Source organism: Lissotriton helveticus, chromosome 8, assembly GCF_964261635.1.
Source record: "Lissotriton helveticus chromosome 8, aLisHel1.1, whole genome shotgun sequence".
Taxonomy (NCBI): Eukaryota; Metazoa; Chordata; class Amphibia; order Caudata; family Salamandridae; genus Lissotriton; species Lissotriton helveticus.
Window position 1 is genome coordinate 376154066 of NC_136069.1, and position 23351 is coordinate 376177416.

General features: G+C 42.2%; 1 protein-coding gene across 7 annotated transcripts in view; it reads left to right on the forward strand.

Moving 5' to 3' along the window:
* Positions 1-23351, forward strand: part of NBEA (neurobeachin) — a 1787704-nt gene that overhangs the window by 927322 nt on the left and 837031 nt on the right. For all 7 annotated transcript variants that reach the window (XM_078657170.1, XM_078657173.1, XM_078657172.1 and 4 more), the window contains one exon: positions 21700-21764. In XM_078657170.1, the coding sequence (XP_078513296.1) occupies positions 21700-21764 (65 nt within the window). The remainder of the gene's footprint in view (positions 1-21699; positions 21765-23351) is intronic.

The window sequence follows — 23351 nt, forward strand, 5'->3', positions numbered from 1 at the left end:
CTGCATCCCGTTATTGTGGACCCGATAACTGACGAGGGAGACATCACAAACTCTTCAACTTCGCATCGCCTCACACGAACCGATGGCTCACCATCGATGCCACCATCTTACCCTGTTCTGGATTCAACACGTCACCTCCTCGTGGACACAATGCCTCGCATTCCCATTGGCAACCAGGGAACCGGCCTCGACCTCAGCACCGATGCCGCACCTCCACAACACCCTGCATCGTCCATATACTTTGTTTTCCAAGGTATTGTTGTTTGGGGGTCTGTTTAACTCTGTTCCTGATGCCGTTGGTGCAGTACTTTGGATTTATGCCTGTCATGATGATGTAATATCCTCAGGTGGAGCTAATTGTTTCCAGAAGTGCTATTTCTACAAGTAACTGTTTTTAAATGCTATGTTGAGATATGTATGTTGGATTTTTGTCATTTTGGTCTTGTTTGGTTTAGATAAAGATACTTTAGTTTTCTAAATTGGTGTGGTTTCCATTTGTGGTGTTTTCACTGTATTACTGTGTGTTTTGTTTACAAATACTTTATACATTGCCTGTGGGATAAGCCTGTCTGCTCGTGCCAAGCTACCAAGGGGGTGAGCAGGGGTTATCTGAAGTGTGTATCCCCCTTACCAGAAGCAAGGGTCACTCATTGGACAAAGGTACATACCTCTGCCAACTAGAGACCCCCATTTCTAACAGTGTTGAAGTCAGATGTAGAGTTGGCATGGAAAGAGAGGACTTCAGGTATTACATTGTGGACGGAGAAGCCTATTGTACTCTTATATTTACTCTTACATGCCTTGAAGAACAAGGACCAAAAATCTAAATTGATATTTGTAGGAAATTGGATTTTTGGTTGAGGGGGTGAAGTTCCTTCCCTAGCAGCAACCACAATACCTGTTATGGTGAACCACAAAAGTAACTAAATTAACATGTGCTTAACCGTGTGGTAGCTCTGCACAAAAGTAGTCAGGCTTAACTTGGAGGCAAAGTGTAAAGTATTTTTGCTGCACTCAAACATAAAAAAGTGTAAACACAGCACAAGAAAAATCCCACACCAATTTACAAAAAAGGGTACATTTTAATACATAAAATTATACAAAAACAAATTAAATCTAAATCATTAGAACTGGAGTTATGATTTTTTAAAGTTTTTGGTGCGGAGAAGAAAGTAGTGGGAGCTACCGTGAAGTTAGGCCAACCAGCGATGCACTTACGGTGGATCGGAGATCGGGTAGGTCCTGGTTTCCTGCCGTTCTCAGACCACTTTTTAGTGGAAAAGTTTCGAAGACCCATGTTTTACTTGCTAGCTGTTTGGGCACCTTTAGCACGACTTTTAAGGGTATTGGACCGGGTTGGCACCACTTGGAGGATCCAGGTGCAAGTTAGTCAGGCTTTGTGTATCCCTGTAGCTCAGAACAGGAGGCCAGCCAACTAGTGATTGGAGTCACTCTGGCAGTCCTGGGATCAAACTGCAAGGCCGGCCTCAAGCAGCAGGGCAATCCTCTGAGGTTCAAAGCAGGCCTCAAGTATCAGAGCAGTTCTCTGCAGTACAAGGCAGCCCTCCCGGGCTTCCTCCGCCAGTTCAGGAGTGAACTGAAGAGTTGGTCTGAGGGTGCTGTATTTATACATGTTGCATGCTTTTGAAATGGGAGAAACTTCTAGACTCCCACCCCCCTCCCCAACTGGTTTGGGAATTACCTTCAATCACTGTCCAGGCTCCAAGAGGTCTAGGATGACAAAAGACTGGTGTCAATTTCTTTGGGTGTGCTGAGGTGCATCCCCTTTGGAATATAAGTGGGGCAGGGACCAGCTCTGCTACTCCCATCCTGGCAGGGTGGCCCATCCTGCCAAAACCCACTTCCCCTTTGTCTAACTGTCTTGGAGGAACACACGAAGGCCAACTGGCAACTATTCACAGTCATGAGATCCAGGACACAGGTTTCAGGCAGCAAATGGTTAGGGCAAGAAATTGCCAGCTTTCTAAAAGTGAAATTTTCAGAATTGTGACTTAAAATCCGACTTTATTATTTAAAAGGATTTTGAATTACAATTCTTTTGAGACTAAACATGACATTTCTACCTGTTCCCAAGCAAAATATCTCACTTATTACATAAAATAAGGCAACCCAATGTTATCCTATTTGAGAGATAGGACTCGCAGTAGTGAAAAACAAATGTTGAATGTTTTCACTACCAGGACATGTAAAACTTAAAAGTATATGTTCAACTTTTTAAATACAATACACCCTGCCATCTTTGCTGTTTAAGGCATCCATGAGTGGTGACTTGTGTGTGTTGAAAAGGAAGGTTTAGCCCTGGCAAAAGACTTTACTTTTTAAAACTGCACAAAGGCTACAATGAAAGGTCTGAGACATGTATTAAAGGCAACTTAAGTGGGTGGCACAATACGCTGGACCAGTAGTAGTATTTAATTTGCAGGCCTCAGATACATGTAGTACAGTTTTACTAGGGACTTATCAGTAAATGGGCCACATGTGTGTTGCAGAGGTGCCCAAGTACTTCGAGCAGCATGCAGGTGAAGTCGTTGATATCCCAGAGACTTCAGAAACAGGACCTTGGAGAACCTTTTGAGATGCAAGATGTATAGAGTCAAGTCCAATCCTCTCACTCACAGGCATGAAGCTGCAGGCAGCATGCCAACCCAGCAAAGTAAGCAGCAAAGCAGCAGTCCCTCCTGGAAGTACAACAGCTCTTCTGCATGGTAGAATGTCTTCAGTTCCAAAAGTGTTCTAAGTATATGGTGTCAGCGGTCCAATACTTATACCCTTTTTAGCCTAAAGCATTTGAAGTAGGAAGACTTCCAAGAAAGGTCTTTGTAGTAAACAAGACCTTGCACTTTCCTGCCATGGCTCCAGACTCACTACAGGGGGTAGGGACAGGCACAGCCCTATTCAGGTGCAAGGGTCAGCTCCTACCTCTCACTCTAGTCAGGAAGACACACCAGCTTGGCGATGGGCCATTAGGATATGAGTGGCACACCTCAGCTCCTTTTGTGTGCGACTATCTAGAAGGAATGCACACAACTCAGCTGTCACCCAACCCAGTTGTGTATTCCACAGACAGACACAAGGCACTGAAAGGTTAAAGTAAGAAAATGGCAACTTCTAGCAGTGGCATTTTCATTTCTGCAATTTGAAAACCAACTTCACTAAAATGTGTTTTTAAATTGTGAGTCCAGAGACACCAACCTTACTTTTCCTCTGTTTTCCCAATTGACAGTTACCCTTGTAAAATGTTACAAGGCAGCTCCAATGTTAACCTATGAGAGAGATAGGCCTTACAGTAGTGAAAAACACATGTATGAGTATTTGACTACTAGAACATGTAATTCTTAAAAAGTACATGTCCTATCTTTTAAGTACACTGCACCATGCCTATGGGCTGTCTAGGGCCTACTCTAGGGGCAACCTGTGTGTAATAAAAAGGGAGGTTTAAGTCTGACAAGTAGGTTATCTTGTTAGGTCGAAATGGCTGTTTAAAACTGCACACACCGGCTCTACAGTTGCAAGCCTAAGACATGTTTGAAGGGCTACTCATGTATGTGGCACATTCAGTGGTGCAGGCCTGGTAGTAGCATTTGATTTAGAGGCCCTGGGCACATGTAGTGGACTATACTAGGGACCTACCAGTAAATCCGATACGTCAACCATAGAGAAACAAAATGCCATTACATTTTAGATACAGATCACGTGCACTTTAGCCCTGGTCAGCAGTGAAAAAGTGCACAGGGTCATAAAGCCTGCAAAAACAACGTTCAGCACACAGTCTAAAACATGAGGTCCGAATGCAACAAAGTCATGGGAAACCACACCAAAATATGTCAGGTCTAACAGGTGTGCTTTACAAAAAAACATGTTGTAGTTTCTCACTCTCTTCATAATAAATACTGACACAGATATGTAATATTACAAGAAATGATCAGAGTCAATGGTGGAACTTTGTGCATGCACATATAGACATTGCTTTTAGCATAGCAGCCCTTGATGAAGTGTACACAGCCATGAACTTCAATTTACCGGGCAAGAAAAGGGTAAACAAATATGAAGTTAGCTGTGGACAAGGGCAAAGTTTAAAATACCAAGCCTACTCCTGAGCTCTTGCAGGAATGAGAATGCTCATTCCTGAGTCTGCAACACTGAGTGCTCACTGTGCAAAAAAATATACTATGATTCTGAAACAATGTGATCTACTCAGAAGTAAGATGTTACTTTTGGTTCACAATGTTACTACTGCCTTTATATCATGAAAAGTAGTTTTCCAAATAAATACTTAGACAGAGAGCACCCTTTACATTTTTTTGTTATATCTTTGCTTAACCACAGATTATATCTGCTTGTGTTATTTACAAAACCTGCTTTGGCAAACTGCCATACCCGCTAACTTGCATTTCATTGGAAATGTAGCTTATTTCTCTGGAATTTCCCTCACTATTCCATAACTTCGGACACACCCACAAATGGTAAAAAATGATGAGTGCCGTGCATACCAGCAACACACACTCACTACTCCCCCACATCAACACACAAGCACTCAACATACATACCGGAATTCCACAGATGCATGCCTGAACATTCACATTTTAAATGAAGTGAAAGTTAATCATGCAAAATTACACTTGTTTTCCGTTGTGATTTAAGACTTGAAGAATCCTTTGTAATCCGGTCCTTTAGTCCTCGGGTTGACTTTTTTTTCGAAGTATTAGCAGCTTAAATAGCAATGATGTTGGTTGAAGATCGATACCCCAGAAACTTAGATTTCCGTGAGGCGGTTTAGTTACTTATTCTCCCATCCATAGTTATCCTTGTTATACTTTAATACTCTTTCCCTGTTCTTCCAGTGGATATGTTGAAGCCAGTGGTTGTGGTAGCATCCAAGCCACTGCATGATTGCTATTGGTGGAGCCAAACAGGGATTGACTGGATCTGCTAACCTTTCTTTTGACCTTTGTAAGGTGTTCGGGGCTTTTTTCTTAAGGGTTAGATTAGGTGTTCTGCCCTAACCTCCTAAGGGAAGGAACAATGGCAGTCATAATAGTGCAATAAATAATTTCAGAACGTCTCATAACTAGTTATGATTGTCTGTGTCGGATCACTATATGGCATTGTAAGTTTTTGCTTGGAAACATTACCTCCTTTGGTTTTTCTTTTTTCACTCAATTTAAAATAAAACTGTGTAATGAAGTCGATTTTGTATAGAGATAATTAGGTAACCGAACATTTTTACATCTCATTTTTTGGAGGAAATGTGCTACAGAGCTGCATCAGTACAGAATCGAACAGTTTCAATTAGAGTTCCAAAATACAATTTTAAGCACTTTCAGGCCAATGTATGATTGAGCTCTGGGAGGGAAGTCTCAGCACCTGACTCGATAAGTGTTTCCAGGAGACCTTACAACAAACTCAGAGATTTTTGCTTAAGGCTATCTCTCTTGGACTCACTTTATTTGTTGTCCATTCAACAGCGGATTACATCGAAACCATGTATTTAGTGCACAAAGTTCTTCTTATTCTTGTCACCGACCACTTGACTGAAGTGAGCATGTGCAGAACAGTAAAAGTAGATTCAGATCTGAAGAATGTTATCAAATTCTGCAATAAATGAAATATTTTTTTATATTCTCTGTTTCTTGCAAAATACTTCCCCCTACTACCTCGACATCCGGTTACAGGACCTGGAATACTGTTTTCCTTCCTAAAAACATGAAAGCACGGATGAAGAAAAGCGAAAGGGCACAGTTTATAGCCAGCAGATCAGATTTTTTGCATCCTTTTTGAAGGTCCGTGTAAGACTTTACAACATCATGAAGATTACTAAGTTATTGCCACATACACAAGAAAATCATGATTTTTGTGACACTTTATGGTGCTTGTACAAGTCCCTCAAAGTGACATTGTACACGTTCCTCAATGTTACACTGAAGACAGAACATCTGCATAGTTTGCAGTATTGCAGAGAAATTTTCCCATGGGCTAAACTTGCAGAGAAAAATTCTGCTTGGCTAGATTTGATGAGTAAAACATTTTCTCACTTGGAGCTGGATATTCGCTTACTAAGCAGAAAAAAACTTTCCACTGGTGAAGGTAAAATCATGGACCTAAAAAATGTCTGAAGAGCTCAAATCAGGGCCTTTGCAAAAATGCGATGAGAAGACTTTTAGCAGAACCCTAATTATGGTGACACCTTGTCTTCTGTTTCACATAGTGTCTAGCAGAAAAATGTGTGCACCCCCACAGAGAAATCTGCGGTCATTGAGACAGAGCAGAGGCTTACATTTTACTAAATTAGGGCTAATATGTTCAGTTTATCTCAATACATTTAATCTTATTCGTATACTATTAGCTTTCAAAATATTTGCCACTCTTCATTGAAGAAATGACGCTGTGCTCATTCTCTAAACCATCTTAAGCAGAAGGGAAATGCATGTCATTTATGTGTGGCTTTAAATCTGTTGTATGTTAAGTTGAATTCTGTTGGCTGTTTAGCTGACGCACAGGATGGCAAGTTAATTGTTGCATAGCTTATGATACCATAAAACAAAAGCGCCGTATGTTCACCTACCAGTGTGTTTAGATATAAAAGAAAAAGCTGTAATTGTTTGTCCATTCCGTTACTGTACACTGGCAACAAGAACACATATAAGCAAAACCAAAAATATACATTAAATGTTGCCATCAAGACATTGCTGCCAGTGTGTCTGTGTACAGTATTGCCTTATCTGATAGACCAGCGCTGTCAGTCTTCAGGGATGCTTTTTGGCATGTTCAATGAAGACTGGACAAGGGAAACAAAGGTTGTGATGTTCACATGCTGTTCTGATCAGGGAAATACCTCTGTGCCTTCCCCTGGCACCCCAATTCAAAGAAGCATGTAATAATTCAGCGGTCCTGATAATTGGCACCAATATCTGAATTGTGCCAAATTTGCATCTTGCTGCTCTTGGAGTATGGTAGCAACGTGACACTATATCAACTCTTTGCCGATGAGATAAGGTGTTGGGATGCTCTAATACTTCCTGTGATTGCTTAATCCAAATGTATGGTTTCCAAGGAAGTGTAGTGAACTTGTTTCACTATAATATTGGAGTACTCGAGATTGGCCGAAAGTCCTACCCGTCACCAGTATTTGGCCTCTGTGCTATTTGACAATGTTGGAATCTATTAGTTTGGTGTGTGGAAGATGCCATTCCCTACATCAGGTACCTTGAAGAAAGTGACATACAGTTGGATACATGGGAGTACACCTCCTGCAATTGACAGCTATAGAACTAGATCTAGGAAAATCTTCATGCCAAATTACTGTATGAACTATCACCAACTGAGGTACCATCACTTTTTCCTTGCATCATGATATAGACATAGATTAAATAGTAGTGGGACAAACACATCCGGCGGATCATACTTTAGGTGGGATTTTTTCAAATAACCCCGACCTAATCAATGTAAAAACATCTCAACTAGCATGGTCCGATTACAGCACAGTGTTCTTTGAACTATCCTTCCCACAGTCTAATTCCAACATGAATAAATCACTGTCTACCTTACCCTCACGAGCTTGGCAGAATGTGCAACCAGACCTTCATATTGAAGTTTTGAATGACACACCCCTGGTTCTCTCTAATGATGTTGAGGCCGCAGCCAAACAATATATTAGATGGCTTAAAATGGCTTCTAATCGACTAGCTCCTGTTAGAACGGTTAAAATAAAACAACATAGTCCTTCTGCCCCATGATTCTCTCTGTAACTTATTGAGTGTAAGAAAAATAGCAGGAAAGAAGATGGAGAACTGCCTATAAAGAGGCGGAGGAGATGAAATATAAACCGGGCATAGCTATCTATGAAGATAGATCTTATACTGAAAATCAAAGCATCATATTTCACAAGAAAGATCAAAGAAGCTAAAGACTCGACTAAATAACATTTTCTGACAATTACAGAACTAACTAATAACTGTAACAAGAAATCTCTGACTGCTAGTCAATCTTCCTTTGATACTCCAGCAAATTTCTTTCTGGAAAAAGTATAAACAGTCTTTAAAAATGTATCCAATTCTAAGTTGGCGTCCGCCATGCTACTTGCTAACATGGTCAACCCCCCTCCCAAGCAACTAAAATTCTGAACCAGTTTACTGCCCCACCCAGTGAGGACATTAGGAATATATTGGAAACCTCTCTGTACAATCCCTGTCCGCCTAATATACCTAAACTTGCAACAGATGTCATCACGTCCAAACAAGCCTTCCGTCTATCGGGTCATGTGTAAAACGCATTTTCCCCAGTATTTGTAGGAAAGCAGCCTTGATTCCTCTTTTAAAAAAGCCTCAGTTGACCAGAACGACCCAACTAACTATTGTCCAATTTTCCGTCTTCCTTTACCAGCCAAAATAAGTGAAACATTCCTGAACAACCAGCTGGTGACCTTTATTGAATCTAATAAACTACTAGAACCCACCCAGTTCATTTTTCGAAAAGGGCACAGCATGGAGATGGCTTTTTTTCAAGGCAACTGAAGAGATCAGACAGGCTTTGGATGAAGGGAAAGGGACAGCCTACTGATAGGTCGACTGGCTAAACGTGGAATCACAGGCATGGCCTGGGGCTGTTAAAATCCTACTAAGCAGATCGGGAGCAAATAGTAGAATTGGAGAACTACACCTCTTATCCTTTCTCCCTTCCATGCGGGTTACCTCGGGGATCCTCACTGAGCCCTAAACTTTTTATTATTTATGTGTCCCCTTTGGCTAAGTTGATAAGAAGCGTTGGATTCTCCCTGACCTCCTATGCAGATGACAACCAAATCGTTGCATCCTTAGGAAACGACGATGCTGGCACAGGGCTGTCCACGAGTGGATGAATTCCAACTGCCTTAAACTAAATCCAGGAAAAACAGAAATTCTACTTTTTGGACCCCAGCCATCAGTTTGGTTTCCACCAGCTTGGCCAACTATCATGGGTTCTATCCCTACCCCAGTAGAAAAGGTTCATAATCTGGGAGTGATTATTGAGAATAAATTAAACTTTACAGATCAGGTGAATAAGCTCACCTCATCCACCTTCTGCACCCTTAGAACAATCAAAAAGATAATTCCTTTCATACCTGACAAACTGCAAAAGACCTTAATCACCTCTTTGATCCTCTCGAAAACAACTATTGTAAGAGTCTACTTCTTACTACTCATAAATACAATATCAACAATCTTCATGTCCTCCAAAATGGTGCAGCTAGACTTCTGCTAAAAAATCCCAAATGCTGCTCAGTGTCTCAGAATATAAAATACCTGCACTGGCTTCCCATTAAGCAAAGAATCACCTTTAAGGTGCTATCTCTAGCTTATAAGGCACTTCTTGATCTCAGCCCGGATTTTCTGAATCAAAGCTTTAAATGGTATCTCCCTACCAGAAACCCTCACTCAGGAAATGCTGAATTTGCGATACTACCAAGATTGAATTGAGTAAGGTGGGGTGGCAAGAGCATTGTGCTAGAAGCATCCAAAGTATGGCACACACTAACTCTGTGCATAAAAACAGCTCTCAGTCTCCTTACCTTCAGGAAATCTGTAAAGACCTGGTTGTTAATTCCTGATAATTCTGCAGTCCTGCAACACTTTTAGCTGGAACTGAACAGCACCTAGACTTCTCTGGGCAGTAGCATGCTCTACAAATCCCGCTAACATAACATAAAGTGGAACATGAAATCAGTCATATCCCACCTGATGTGTGTAAACCACTTTAACCTATTGCATTCATTAGTGAAATTGCTTTCAATGTGCCACTACAACAGACAAACATGCATCTCGGATTCAGTTTTATGTGCTTGCAAGCCAAGCACAATGTCCTATCTTTGTAAGGTATGTTAAAAAGCTCTTTTATGTGTAAAGTTTTATCTCGGTTTTCCTTTGATGAAGAAGTTTGCCCTCTGACGTTTTGCATGTATTTGCACATTCTACACGCAGGAAACATTTGTGAGTCTGAATATGATCATCTTGTTTTTACATATTTCTGACTCAACCTAAATAGGGGTTCGGAGCTCTAATTATCATTTGATGAGACTAGTCTCTGGAAAAAGGAATATTTCAGTTTGTTCAAAGAAAGAAATGCCAGATATACATATTGGACCCTCAGAGCCAACTCTTTAGTACACCTCTAGAATTGTGGATGACTCAGAAGGACAACTTTGCTGTTGTGCCAGAAGGACTGCTAGTCCGCTGCCCTACTGTCTGAGTGAGGACTGGACTTGCATCTTTAACCCAGAACCACCAGATTGACTCCATGTGCTAGTTAGCTGACCTCCTGATCAAAGCCCTAGAGACAGATAAGGCTCCAACCACCTTGAAGCCAGCACCTGGGCCTACCCCAAATGTAGTAACAGCCTGCAAGCTGCTTTAGCTTGTCATTAAAGGTACACATCCACCCTCTAGGAGACAGGATCTAGTACTTTCTCTGGGAAGCAATTGATTTCATCTGACAGATGAGTCCTTCAAATCTTTCTGCATAGCTATGCCCTATCCTTTCTTTCTGTCCTGCCACATCTTCCCCCTACACCAGAGTGGCTCTCAGAGGATCATGTGTCCACTCTAATGCAAGAGGTGCCATCTAGAAGGTCACAGGCTCAGAAATGGGGATGGATATGTACTATTTCCTTGTGCCAAAGAAGAGTGGAGTGCTTCGGCCTATCATAGATCTTCGTCCTCTGAATTCCTCCCCATGGAAGGACAAATTCAAAAGGCCCATGCTGGCTCAGGTGCTGTCTGCCCTGGATCGGGGTGACTAGTTGGTAGCCCTTGATCTTTAGGACAAGTATTATCCTATATGCCCCATCTGCAGTCCTGCAGATGTTATCTAATGCTCTAGGTAAGCCAAGACCATTCTCAGTTTGCTGTGCTCCCCTTCAACCTCACCAGTGTTCCTTCGGTGATCATTAAAGTAATGGCAGTGATCACCTCCCTTTTCTGGATGTTCGCATACCAATTGTTCCCTTCTTCAATGACTGGCAGTTAAAGGTGGCCTCTCCAGAGTCAAGGACCACCTACAGAAGATGGCGAACATCTGACAACATTGGGATTCTTGATCAATGAGCTAAAGTCCCACCTGATTTCGTCGCAGCAACTTCCTTTTTTTCTTGCTTAAAATAATGTTTATTGGCTTCAATCAACAGTTGCTACAGTGCATAGATATATAAGTCAGAAATATTCTTTACAGAGTATCGTCATACTGCGTCATGTTCCATGTCGCCTTACATCGCCTTTTCTTATAAGACATTACCCCTCCAATTATCCTTTTATGGCAGCTGTCATGGACACGATGCAGTTCAGTGCCTCCCCTCCATTTAGGAAATTCGGGCTATAATCCTGATGTTTTCAACCTCGGACCTGGATCTCATTGAGAGCATCTCTGAGGCTTCTTGGCCTGTTAGACTCCTGGACCCTGCTTCCTGACTATCATGTGGGCTCTGCATTGGAATCTGAAGTTCCCCAGGGGTTAGTACCAAGGCAACCAGATGTCATCCAGGTTTCGGAGGGGACTGCATGCAATCTGCCGTCATTGCTGCTCACCTGCATTTGACCCACTGGTAGGCCTCACTCCCTTCCCCATTCAGAATTGCCGGTGGTGCCGGACTTGTCACTGTTGGGTTGGGGAGGTCATCTGAGGAGATAAAGATTAGAGGACAATCTGTTGGAGTTGCAGGCCATTCCTCTGGTGCTGAAGTCCTGCGTGAGGTCCATCAAGGGCAGGGCGGTATAGGGTCTCGCTATGTGGTACTGAAACAAACAGAGCGCATTGGGTCATGGGTCCTGTAACTCTAGAGTTGGCAGGAACCTCAGGGCATATCTTTGATCATGAACTACCTGGTGAGATCCTTGAACTCGGGGAGGATAAGCTCAGCTGGGGGTGCCTGGCAGATCACAAGTGGCATCTACATCCTATGGTGGTACAGGAAATCTTGCAACAGATGGATGAATCCTGACTAGATCTTCTCACTACATTTGAGAACGCACAGTGTCAAAACTTTTTGAGCTAGAGTGGAGCATGGGACTCCTGTACATCTTCCTACCTCTGCCTCTCCTTCCCCAAGTTCTGAAGAGATTAGGAACGATTGGGCCCCAGTCATCTTTCTGGCTCCGATTTGGGCCATTGCAAGTGAACTCCTGTCTCTATTGGTCCAACCGCCCTACATCACCTTTCATCTGGACCAACTGGTGATAAGGACTTGGGCAGCCTTCCTGCTTAAAGTTGTGAGTGCTTACCATGTTGGACATTCCATCACTCTTCCAGCGTCATACCAATGACCATAGGGTGAACAATCATTTTTTTCTGGGGTTCTTTGGGACAAAAAAAGGAAAGGCTGTGCAGAAAAGGACTCTGTTGAGGTAGATAGTCCTCTGCATTAAGCTCTGCTATGCATTGGATGGGGTGGTTCTTATAGGGGGCTCCACTTAGTCATTTCAGCAGCAGAACAAAGTCTGTGTGGAGCTGCACAGCATTACCTAGCAGCATTTGGGGGTACTGTAATGAAAAGGTTTCCAGATCGAGTCTGACACCTGAGAATATTCTGAAGGTGATGAATCTGTGGTGAAATAGAGTATCTGCCAGAAAGAGTGTTACTGAAGGTAACTTGTTACAACTATATGATATTTGTAAGCTTTAATGCACAACATACTTATTTAACATATTACCTCATAAGCTTATATACTTGATGAACTCAACAAACAATTTATTAGAGATCGCTAGGGCAAGACAAAATCAAGCCAAACCTACCACTGTCACCTAAAGTCAGACGAAAAGAAGAACAACATGTGCACTAGTAAGAGGCAAACCCTCTGTTAAGGAATAAATCCCCAATATTTAAACAAAACGATGTTACCCAGCACTCTGTGCATGTGTAGGAATATAGTGCATTGATGGTCACATCATATCAACCAAAACCCTCCACAAATAATCTAGAACTTCTAGTGGTACTAGAAAATACAAAAACCATGTCTTCATTGCCAAATGCTATTCCATTAGAACTCAGATTGAGCTCATGGATCCAAGTCTCTCTGCCAGGTAAAACCATCAACCCTATCTTACTAGGAAATCCAATTACACCCGGTCCTGTTTTAGGGACATCTCAAGAACCGGACTACATAACAACATCTCCAAGATCAACCCTTCTAACCATTTGCTTTACTCTTTAACTGCCATCCGAGCTAAAGAAGTGTGTGATGTTCTAATGCCACATCGGTCTAACATTATCAACCGCTCTCTTTAACCAGGAGCCTTTCCTGACTGCCTAAAAAAGGCTTTCACAAAAAAAAAAAAAAGAGTTGATTATCTCAAGGACCTCAACAACTACTGGCTGACCTCCAGCCTCCCACTTCTAGCTAGCATCCTGCGGAACTGTGTGAACATCCAACTAAATTATTTTGTAAAAGCCAGGAATCTGCTAGATGAGCTCCAGTCTGGCTTCACTGAAGGTCAGAGTACGGGGACTACATCCTGCAAATTACAGACAATGCTGTCAAAATTATGAAAAATAGAGCCTCATTCCAGCCTATCCTTCTTGACCTCTCAGTGGTCTTTGATATGGTCAACCATGACAATCTGGTCTGCACCTTGATAGACTATATGAGCTTTGAAGGGATAGCTAGAGCAGTTTAAGTCTTACCTAGAGATCTGCTCACAAGTGATCTAAGTGGTAAATGCCCCTTTCTATCCCTTCAACAGTCCCAAGGTTTCCCTTGAGGGTCTGTTTTAGCCCCAGCCCTATTCAGCCTCTACTTGGAACCACTGAGTGGCCTTGAAAGGACTTGAATATATCCTATCCACCAACGTGGAGATGACACCTCCTGGCTTTGCCTCTGCTCTGGACAAAATTCAGTAATGGATGACCTTGCACCATCTCAAGCTCAACCCCTCATAAGACAGAGTTCATTATCTTCTCACTGAATTCTTTATCCATTCCAGTCCAAGAATGGTTATGTTCCACCAACATCTCAGACTGCTCCACCATCATCTCTGAAAATGCCAAATCTCTTTGTTTCACCTTAGATAAAAGACCTAGGAGCTGACTTAGATTGCAGAATGTGAATGTTACTCCTTCTACAGGGGGACAGAGTAAAATGCACCATCACTAGTGTACTATAGCATACATAAGGAGCGAACTGCCTGTGCCGGAAGGGTCGAGAGGATTCCTATAATGGTAGTACATCCTCCCGTGTGTGTACACTACTTCACAAAAAGCCCCCTGGGACCCGTACCGAACAAGATACACTGCGGGGCAGGACCCTTGATGACCGTTTGACTAAAAGGTTACCCCTTTCTCGGAGTTCCCCGAGACAGGATTACTCTGCTAAGATGGAATGGAGTGAACACTAAACACAGATAAATTATCTATTATTTGGCAGTTTTGGAGCAGCTATCTGCCCTAAAAATAAACGTAGGGTAGGGATTTCCCTCCTCTTTCTTTGTCCAGGGAGGATTATTATATTCTCAGCCCTTAAGAAAGTCCCAGACCAATTTGGCCAATAAGGACTGATGCATGTTGGCACTAGGGTCGTAGGACCATAAATCTCCTGTTTGACCCGCATTAACCTTTGTTTTTTAATATCCCAGACAGATCCATGAATAAAGGGATACTGGGATCTGGTGGCTGGTTTTTGATCTTTAACTCCCCCTGCCACATCTGTTCAAGAGCTCCCTGAAATATGGTCGAGCCCACCCTGATTTTTAGCCGTCAGGTTGACCCTATGATGGAGCATGACACCACTAGAGTGTGTGAGGGTAACTAAAACAAAAGGATGTGTGTCCTTCCACACACTCTAGTGGTGATCAGCTCATTGTTTTGAAAAGATCTTTCCCATCCCTTACCAACTAGGGTTACTCTCAGAGGGCAGCAAACACTGGTCATAAAAGTGTGGAGTACATTTTGTGAAGTAGTAAAATACTCCATCACCATGACACAGTAACCGTACTCAGGATTTAGAAACATCCACAGCCCCGGTAGACATTTCTTACATTGGCAGGATCTGTTATCACAGCGGTTCCTTTTTTTTTTTTTCTTTCAAAGTATATTTATTGTTTTTTCCAAACACAAGCACATTGCACAGAGTACATACTTCCAATTACAATTCATGGTACATAATATGTAATACATTTCAAATACATAATGCTATGCACCCATAGTCTCCTCCCATCTTGCTATTGGCTCCCAAATCTTTAGTCCTTGCAGCCTTCCTCTCTTACCCTTAAGTGCATATATGGATTTCTCAAGGTTATACGTTGCTAAGAGATACGCCACCCAAATTTGCATTGGAGGAGGGTTCTTATCCAGCCATGCTCTTGCTATGGTTAACCTATACACCGCCATTGCCATAAACATAAATTCCTTATGTATATCATCCTCCTCTGAATCTATCCCCAGCAATATCCACATGGGTGTTAAAGAGACTTGTAAGCCTAATGTCCTATTCAGGAATCCCTCTATCTCTCTAATCAGGGTATACAGCTGGGGACAGAGCACGAAAATGTGAACGATATCTGCCTCCAATGAATTACATCGAGGGCAGGTTGTACCGCTAGATCCTCCCCACTTTGCTATTTTAGCTGGGGTATAATGCAAGGAATACAAAGTCTTATAATGCTGCGACTGCAGGGGAGCTGAACACAAAATGGTACGGCCCAAGTCCAGCGACTCCTGAAATTTTTCCGGTTCTTCCCCTAATTTTCCTGCCCATTTGTTACTAAATTTATTAATGTCGTCGGGCTTCCCTTTTACAAGGCTTGCATAAAAGGATCTAATCGTACAGTCACCTCCCAGCTTTATTTTTTCCAGTATTTGATTCCGTTCAAAGCCAGCTGTTCCCCCCTGCTTATTGCTAAGAAAGCTCCTTACCTGGAGAAATTTAAAAAAAATCCCTCCTATCTAAGCCGTACTTAGAGCAGAGAGCTGAGAACTGGGCTATTCCCTCTAAGTCCCTTAGGTCTCCTATCTGTGTAATCCCTTTATCTGCCCAGCCCGCCATTATTGGATCGGCGAATACTGCCACCGGAAAGGATTTATTCTTATACAACCTGGTGTATCTATTGTACCTCCCTAACCCGGCCTTTTTTAAAAATGCAGTCCATATTTTCAGTACCGCCAGAACCGTTTTAAATCTCGTCCTCTTGTAATATCCAAAGTCCACGCTGTTTAAAAAACAATTCTCTGTCTCTGTTCCCAGCACTGCTGCATACACTTCCGTGGACATAATTGTGACCCCTTGATCCACCCCTCCTCCCCCAATTAAACCCTGCATATACTGTAGAACTGCAGCCATATGGTAAAGCCTAAAATCAGGAGCCCCCCCATCCACCTCTCTCTCTCGGGAGGGACATAAATCTATATGCACGCCGGGTCTTACCTTGAGCCCAAATAAACCTATTCAATATTCCCTCTAACATATTGAACCATTTTACTTCAAAGAGTAAGGGTATAGACCTAAAAAGGTAAAGAAACTTAGGCAGAATAAGCATTTTGATGACGTTGGTGCAGCCCATTAGAGATAGGTGTAGGTTATTCATCCTCTCCAGATCTATCCTAACCCTTGAAATTAGCGGGGCAATATTACTCTCAATCACTAAACCCAAATCCGCAGATATTGACACTCCAAGATATACCGCAGTACTGACCACTCTTATATCATTACAACATGAATATACATTTTCTATTATCTGGGTCTTGGATCTATTCAAGCTATATCCTGATATCTGCCCAAACACCTGAGCCTCAGCCTCCACCTCTTGGATAGCTAAAGATGGATTCGAGGTTAGAATGGCCACATCGTCTGCGTAGGCCAAAGTCTTCACAATACAACCATTTGCCCTCGCCGGTGGGATCGCAGGGTTACTTTCTAGTTTCCGCAACAGTGGGTCCAAATACAGTGCGAACAGTAAAGGTGAAGAGGGGCAGCCTTGCCTAGTCCCCCTAGCAATCTTTACCACAGCAGAGAAGCCTCCATTAACTTTGATCCTGGCAGTGGGTACCTTATACAACACCTGTATAGCTTTTATATACCCTTCAGGAATCCCGCACCACCTCATAACTCGCCATAGGTAGTCCCAGGAGACCCTGTCAAACGCTTTTCTGCGTCTAAGAATAGTGCTGCCATTGGGTCCCCTAGGACACCTACGGCGTCAAACATGGTGATTACCCTCCTTACATGCTGTGTTGTACCTTTTCCAGGTATAAACCCGTGTTGTGTGGGACTCACTAATTGTTCAATTATCCTTGCCAGTCTCTTTGCCAGTATTTTAGAATAGACTTTAACGTCCGTGTTCATTAAAGTGATTGGCCTATATGAACCGGGAGCTTCTGGTGACTGTCCCTTCTTTAAAATTACCACAATATCTGCCCCCCCTCCCCCCCGGATTCCGGGCTGGATTCCTCCACTTGTGCCTGTTGCATTATATTAAACATATCCAGCAACAATACATCCTTAAATACTTTGTAAAACTCAACCGCTATTTGGTCCGGGCCCGCTGCCTTTCCAGTAGGCAAACTGCCTAAGGCTACCAAAAATTCTTCTAATTGCAAGGGTGCCTCCAACCTTTCCCTATCTTCCTCTGGCATGCCTGGGGCAGGTATTCCCCTAAGATAGGTTTCTATATCTTCCAACCCCCCTGGATCATCAGCTGCATATAGTTCTGTATAAAAGTTCCTAAAAACTTCCCTTATTGATTCAGAATCCATAACCAGATTACCCTGCGCCTCCCTTATTTCTTTAATATTAGCCGTAACTGTTCTCTGTCTAGTTCTTATGGCCAAAATGTGTCCCACCCTTTCACTGAACTCATACGTTCTTTCCTTCTTTGTTAAATAGTTATCAGCTGCCTTCCTAGCGAAGCCTTCTATAGCTTCGGCCTTTAATGCTATTATTTTGAGTAGATGTGTTTCAAAAGGGGAGTTCCGTAGCATGGCTATAGCTAGATGTTCTTCTTCTTTCAGGAGTTTCTGTTGTACTGCTTCCCTCTTAACCCTCTCCTTTTTTTGTCTTGCCAATACAAAACTCACTGTCTCTCCCCTCACCCCGGCCTTAAAGGCATCTCAAACCACCCCCGGAGGTGCTGTCCCTCTATTGAAGTCCCAGAAGTATTTAATCCATCCTGTTATATGTTCCCTGTATGCGGGGTCCTTTAACAAGGCTCTCTCGAAAGACCACTGTGTAACTGTTCTTGGAGCCTGCCCCTTCCTTAGCGTGAGAACTAATGGACTATGATCCGACTGGATACGAGGGTGTTTCTCAATTAGTGACTCAGCGAGCAAAGAGTTAGAGATTAAGAAGTAATCTAGCCTAACCATAGTTTTATGTGGGGCCGAGTAAAAGGTGTTCCCATCCATGTGGGGATGTAGTTTAACCCACGGGTCCTCCAGGGAGTTATGAACCACCATGGCGGCTAATGCCCCAAACACTTTCTTTTTCCTTCCCCGATATTTCGCCCCTGGCTGCCCGAACAAACTCTCTGGATCATGAATGTTAAAATCCCCACAGCAGACAATCGGCTCAGACCATAGGGCTAATTCTGCGTCAATAAACTGGAAAATTTCTGGATCGTCTTCCGTGGACCCGTAAATTGTAACCAATGTGAATTTCTGCGCCTTAACCTCTACTTCCAGAATAACCCACCTCCCCCATTGATCCTCCTTCTTCCTCTTGACTACCAACTCATTTCTTCTCCATAAAACTGCTACTCCCCTAGTTTTGGTCCCTTGCTTAGTGTAGGCCAAAACATCAACCCCTAATTGCTCCAGGAGATACTTCTTATTTCCTTCAATATGTGTCTCTTGTAGACAAATCAGATCTAATCGCAGGGTCCTAAGGTACGATGCCACCCTCAGTCTCTTATTTGCTTCGTTGAGACAACATATATTAATTGAAGCTATCCTACATGCCATTGTAATAAATAGAAAGATCCTGAAGAAGAAAACACCCATTTCATATGTCTCACCCCATGTGCTTGATACTGTGTGTCAATGTGCTGAATAGTACAAAACCAACCAAAACTTTGTGCCTGTTTCACCCCCCTCCCTCCCCTCCCCCTCCTGTGCCCTCATCATAGCGGTTCCTGACAATACATTGGAAGTGTACTGTGCAGCTCTGTCAATATGACAGTACCATACAGTACACTTTCAAAATCTTTTTTTATTTTTTTTATTTCTAGAAATCTAATTCCAAAGCAAAGGGAATTTTCTCCCACGGCGTGATGGTCTTAAAAATGTTTTTTTACTTTCACTTACTTGAATAGTGGTGCATGAAAGTAAAATCTGGCCTTTGTCTGCCTTCTCTAAATTGGGTCAGACAGCCTTTACTCTGTGGGGCTGACCGAAGAGCATGTCAGCGGCAAGACAGAGTAGCCTCAGTTGCTGACATGCTTAAGTTCCGTATGACTCTAAATGAGGTAGTTGGGCCTTCAGTTTTTCAGCATAATACCTTCATCTCCAAATTCTAAATCAGGCCTTTAATTTCCTTAACAATAATAGAATGCCGACAAAAAAGAAAATTATCAGTTTAAACGTATCCATGGGATGAAACCTTTTCTCTCTGTTCATGACTTTTAAGTAGTGAGTTAAGTCTTGGTCCTATCCAAGCAGGACTATGGAAATGCCATCCTATCTGGATTCCGCAAGACACATCTAGCTCCAGTGAAGGCATCACTACATGCTGCTTCTCGCATGGCCTCGGGTGCTTCCCCGTTTGACCGGGTCACTCTTATCTTGTTGTCTCTAAATTGGCTACATATTGAAGGAAGATTCATGTTTAAAGTTGGCTGCCTAGTCCACAAAATCATTCACTCTGAACAATCACCCTATCTTGTTAGGAAACCGAAACCCTGCGGTGATTTCCTGCAACTTCACAGCACCGACTGACTATCTACTACTTGAAATCCCAGCCTTTAGGTACAAACAGGCCTAGTGTTAATGATTCTCTGAAGTGCCACCAGAATGTGGAACCCAGTCCCACCAGAAATTCGGGCCTTAACCTCTCTAACAGCCTTCAAGAAACAACTCAAAGACTTCCTCTTCAATAAGTTCTACTCGAATGCAAACCCTATCTAAACTGATTGGATGTTCTGTAGCATATGCAATTGCTTTTAAATATATCTGTATATTAACTGCACCTTTTCCTTAACTGTATCTGTGATTAGATTTAGACTCTGAAACCAGTGCCGCCATGTGTGAAAGCATGATTGTTCTTCTCATACTGAATTACGATGGACACTTGTCACCCTCCACCTTCCATTGTCTATGCTTGCATTCCGTTCTGCTTTGTTATTTGTATTGGCACTCATGATATGACCTAAATTGCATGTTCCTCAGCAGTTCCATATTTGCCCTCATATTTCTCTGTAACATACTCATAAGTCCGGAGACTTCAAGTTGTCAGCGTGCTTTCTTACAATTATTTTTCTTTTGCACTCTCCTTTTATTGCCTACTATTATCTGTACAAGGCCTGCTGTGTTGCATAAAGCAGTCTGATGCTTTCGGGCTAGGTATGCTTTATATGAAAACTTATAAATAAATAAATTCTACTCTAATGCATTCAGAAGTGCTCTCTCATATATATATATATATATATATATATATATATATATATACACACACATATAAATAATATAAGTAGTCAACTAATGATTTAGATTAGAAGTCAATCCCCATAACCACATTATACATTGAATTAGGAGTATTAACGAGCATTATCAGTCTTAATCCACTAGATGTGGCCACCCATGTTGTGGAAGGCCATCAAGTACTTCCAACAACTTGGACTACTGCTTGCGAGAAAAGTTGAGTCTATAAAATAGCAGTGGATTTATCTCCAAAACATGATCAGTGGAATCACCGTCATCTGAACTTGTTGATATTGTAATAGTTAGATGCTTATCAAGTGTCAAAAAAATTCCTTCATTTCTGTGACAAGTAGTGTTGGGTTCACATTGGGGTGCGTAAACGATCATTGTCCTTTGTTCTCCTATTAAATGTATTACTATGTATCCCATTAATATGGCTCATCTGACATGGATCTTTGTCTCAGATCTTTCCTCTCTGTTTTCTCATGATAGTTTTACCTAAGAAAAAATTATTAGCGGAGGCTTTGTGCAATTAATGGCGACGCTGTGTGCTAATGCCACGTCCTATTGCCCTATGGCTTATATTATCCACAATAGTTAAACGTTTTATTGGCTCTCTGGTGGTTCTGATAATGCTCAAGAAGATAATAGTTTGCAGGTGAACATTTACTAAGAGTGGTAGTAAATTGTGTCTCTCTTGCCCGTGGCCGAAGACATTGTTCTATAAGCTTTATGAATAAAAACATGGAGCCGCAACCAATGGACAAATGTTGAGAGATTATTACCATCAGAATAAAGTTCTGAATCAGTGAGCAGACGAATCTGTCAAAAATCTGCCTTTTTGGCAAATGCCCTCCATTTGCTCTGCCAGATGTCTTTAATTGCGTAGTATATTAATGTCTGCTGAAAATACCCTTAGTGTCGTTATTGATAAATATGCCAATTATCCGATCTTGGATCGTTAATGACCTAAAACCAATGCACAGACAGTGAAAGTGTGTTGAATGAAGATGCCCTCCGACCAATAACAAACAGTCAAGGTCACAATCCATTTGCATACATTCTAAGAAGTGTAATTTCTTCTCTCCCTTCAGGAATGGCAAAATTCTATTCAGAAGAATGCAGGGCTTGCATTTATTGAGCTCATCAATGAAGGAAGGTAATTATGTTTTTAACTCTTATGGCATGTAATCTTCTGCAACCTTGCTCCCATGGACCCAGATGCACCTCAATATTACTCCATTTGTATATTCTGTCTAACTTCTTTTTTAGGATATCTTTGTTCTTTTGTATTTGCTTAGATTTGATATTTTAGCATCTATTTACGGTTTAGTCCGCCTAGAAGTTGAGATTTCTTGCATTTGTTTGGTGCATTATATATATATTTATATATATATATAAGTTGTAGCAATGTTTGTTTGTACACATTACACGAGAAGACAAGAAGGGTTACAGGGTGTTCGTCGGGTTCGTACCACCATCCTAGTAAGTTTCACGGTTGTTTTGTCGAGGAGATCAGGCTAATTCAATCTGTACTTCCATCTGCCGCCCCATCTGCTTTGGGCACAGTGTTCGCTCAGCGTCTACACCTTCCTGGCGAATCGTCAATTAATGCGAGGCAGTGTTGGCCGCTCAACATGGCGCTGTCCAGGGTGCTTCCGGCGGATGCAGACCGCCGGATTGACATTAGAGCTTTGCTCTACGAATCGCATAGACACCAATAATTGTGCAATGTATTCGGGCATATGTGTATGTGCGGAGATGCCTTGTTTCACGCGCCTCTTTGCACAGCAGCTATTTTCTCTGCTCTGTTTCTTTAAATTCAGCCTTGCCACGAGAAGAAGCGCGCGCGTGCAGCTGGCACCAGTGACTTGTAAACAGATGCAGCCCACTGCTCTGTGGCTCTCATAGCTTCTGGAGACATGGGGTCTGAAACCTGCAGGAGCCGGGATTGATTGATGTGCACTGAATGTGCACTTGGCTTCATCTCAAAGCACGGTTCCCATGTAATCAGTTTTACATTATAGGATGTATATTTCAGTGTGTTTTTTTTCCATCTTGTTCATACTCCTTATACAAATGTCAAATACACACAGAAAGAGCACGTGCACTTTGCACACTCACATTATTGAAGTTTGATGCCGATAACCACACAGTAAGATGAAAGGGTACTGACCTGAAATGGACAGAACAAAAAACAGAGCAAAAGTTGTTAAGATTAAAGAAAACATGCCAGAGAAGGAAAACACACGAAAAATAGAACCTCAGCGTTGGTACGTTAGGAAATTGTGAAAGACGTGCACCGACTACAACAATCATTATATTCTATATTGCAGAATCATGAGCCCAGGAGGGACAAATCGAGATTGAAGATGTTTTGCCCTCCTTTGCCTGTCTTCCCATTGAAGTGATTAATCAGTGCTCTGAGTGTCCTCGGAGTGGTGTTACATACATCCAATACCCAACATTTATGATTATCGAAGGTTCCTTAAAAATGTACCATTTTTTAAAGGAGTATAATGCCTCGTGTCTGAGTGTAGTGTGTGGTATAGGGTGGCATAAATCATTTATAGCGGGTCTCATCCTAGAAAGCTGTGACACTTAAAGATCTATGCCATATCACCTTAAGAGCCTATAGAGCATCATGGGCAACTATTCTGACCCTTGGATAGATTTGTGCTAATGGGCTATTTTGGAACCATGGTGAATAGAATGATAGAATGTGCCTCACATATGTCACAACTGC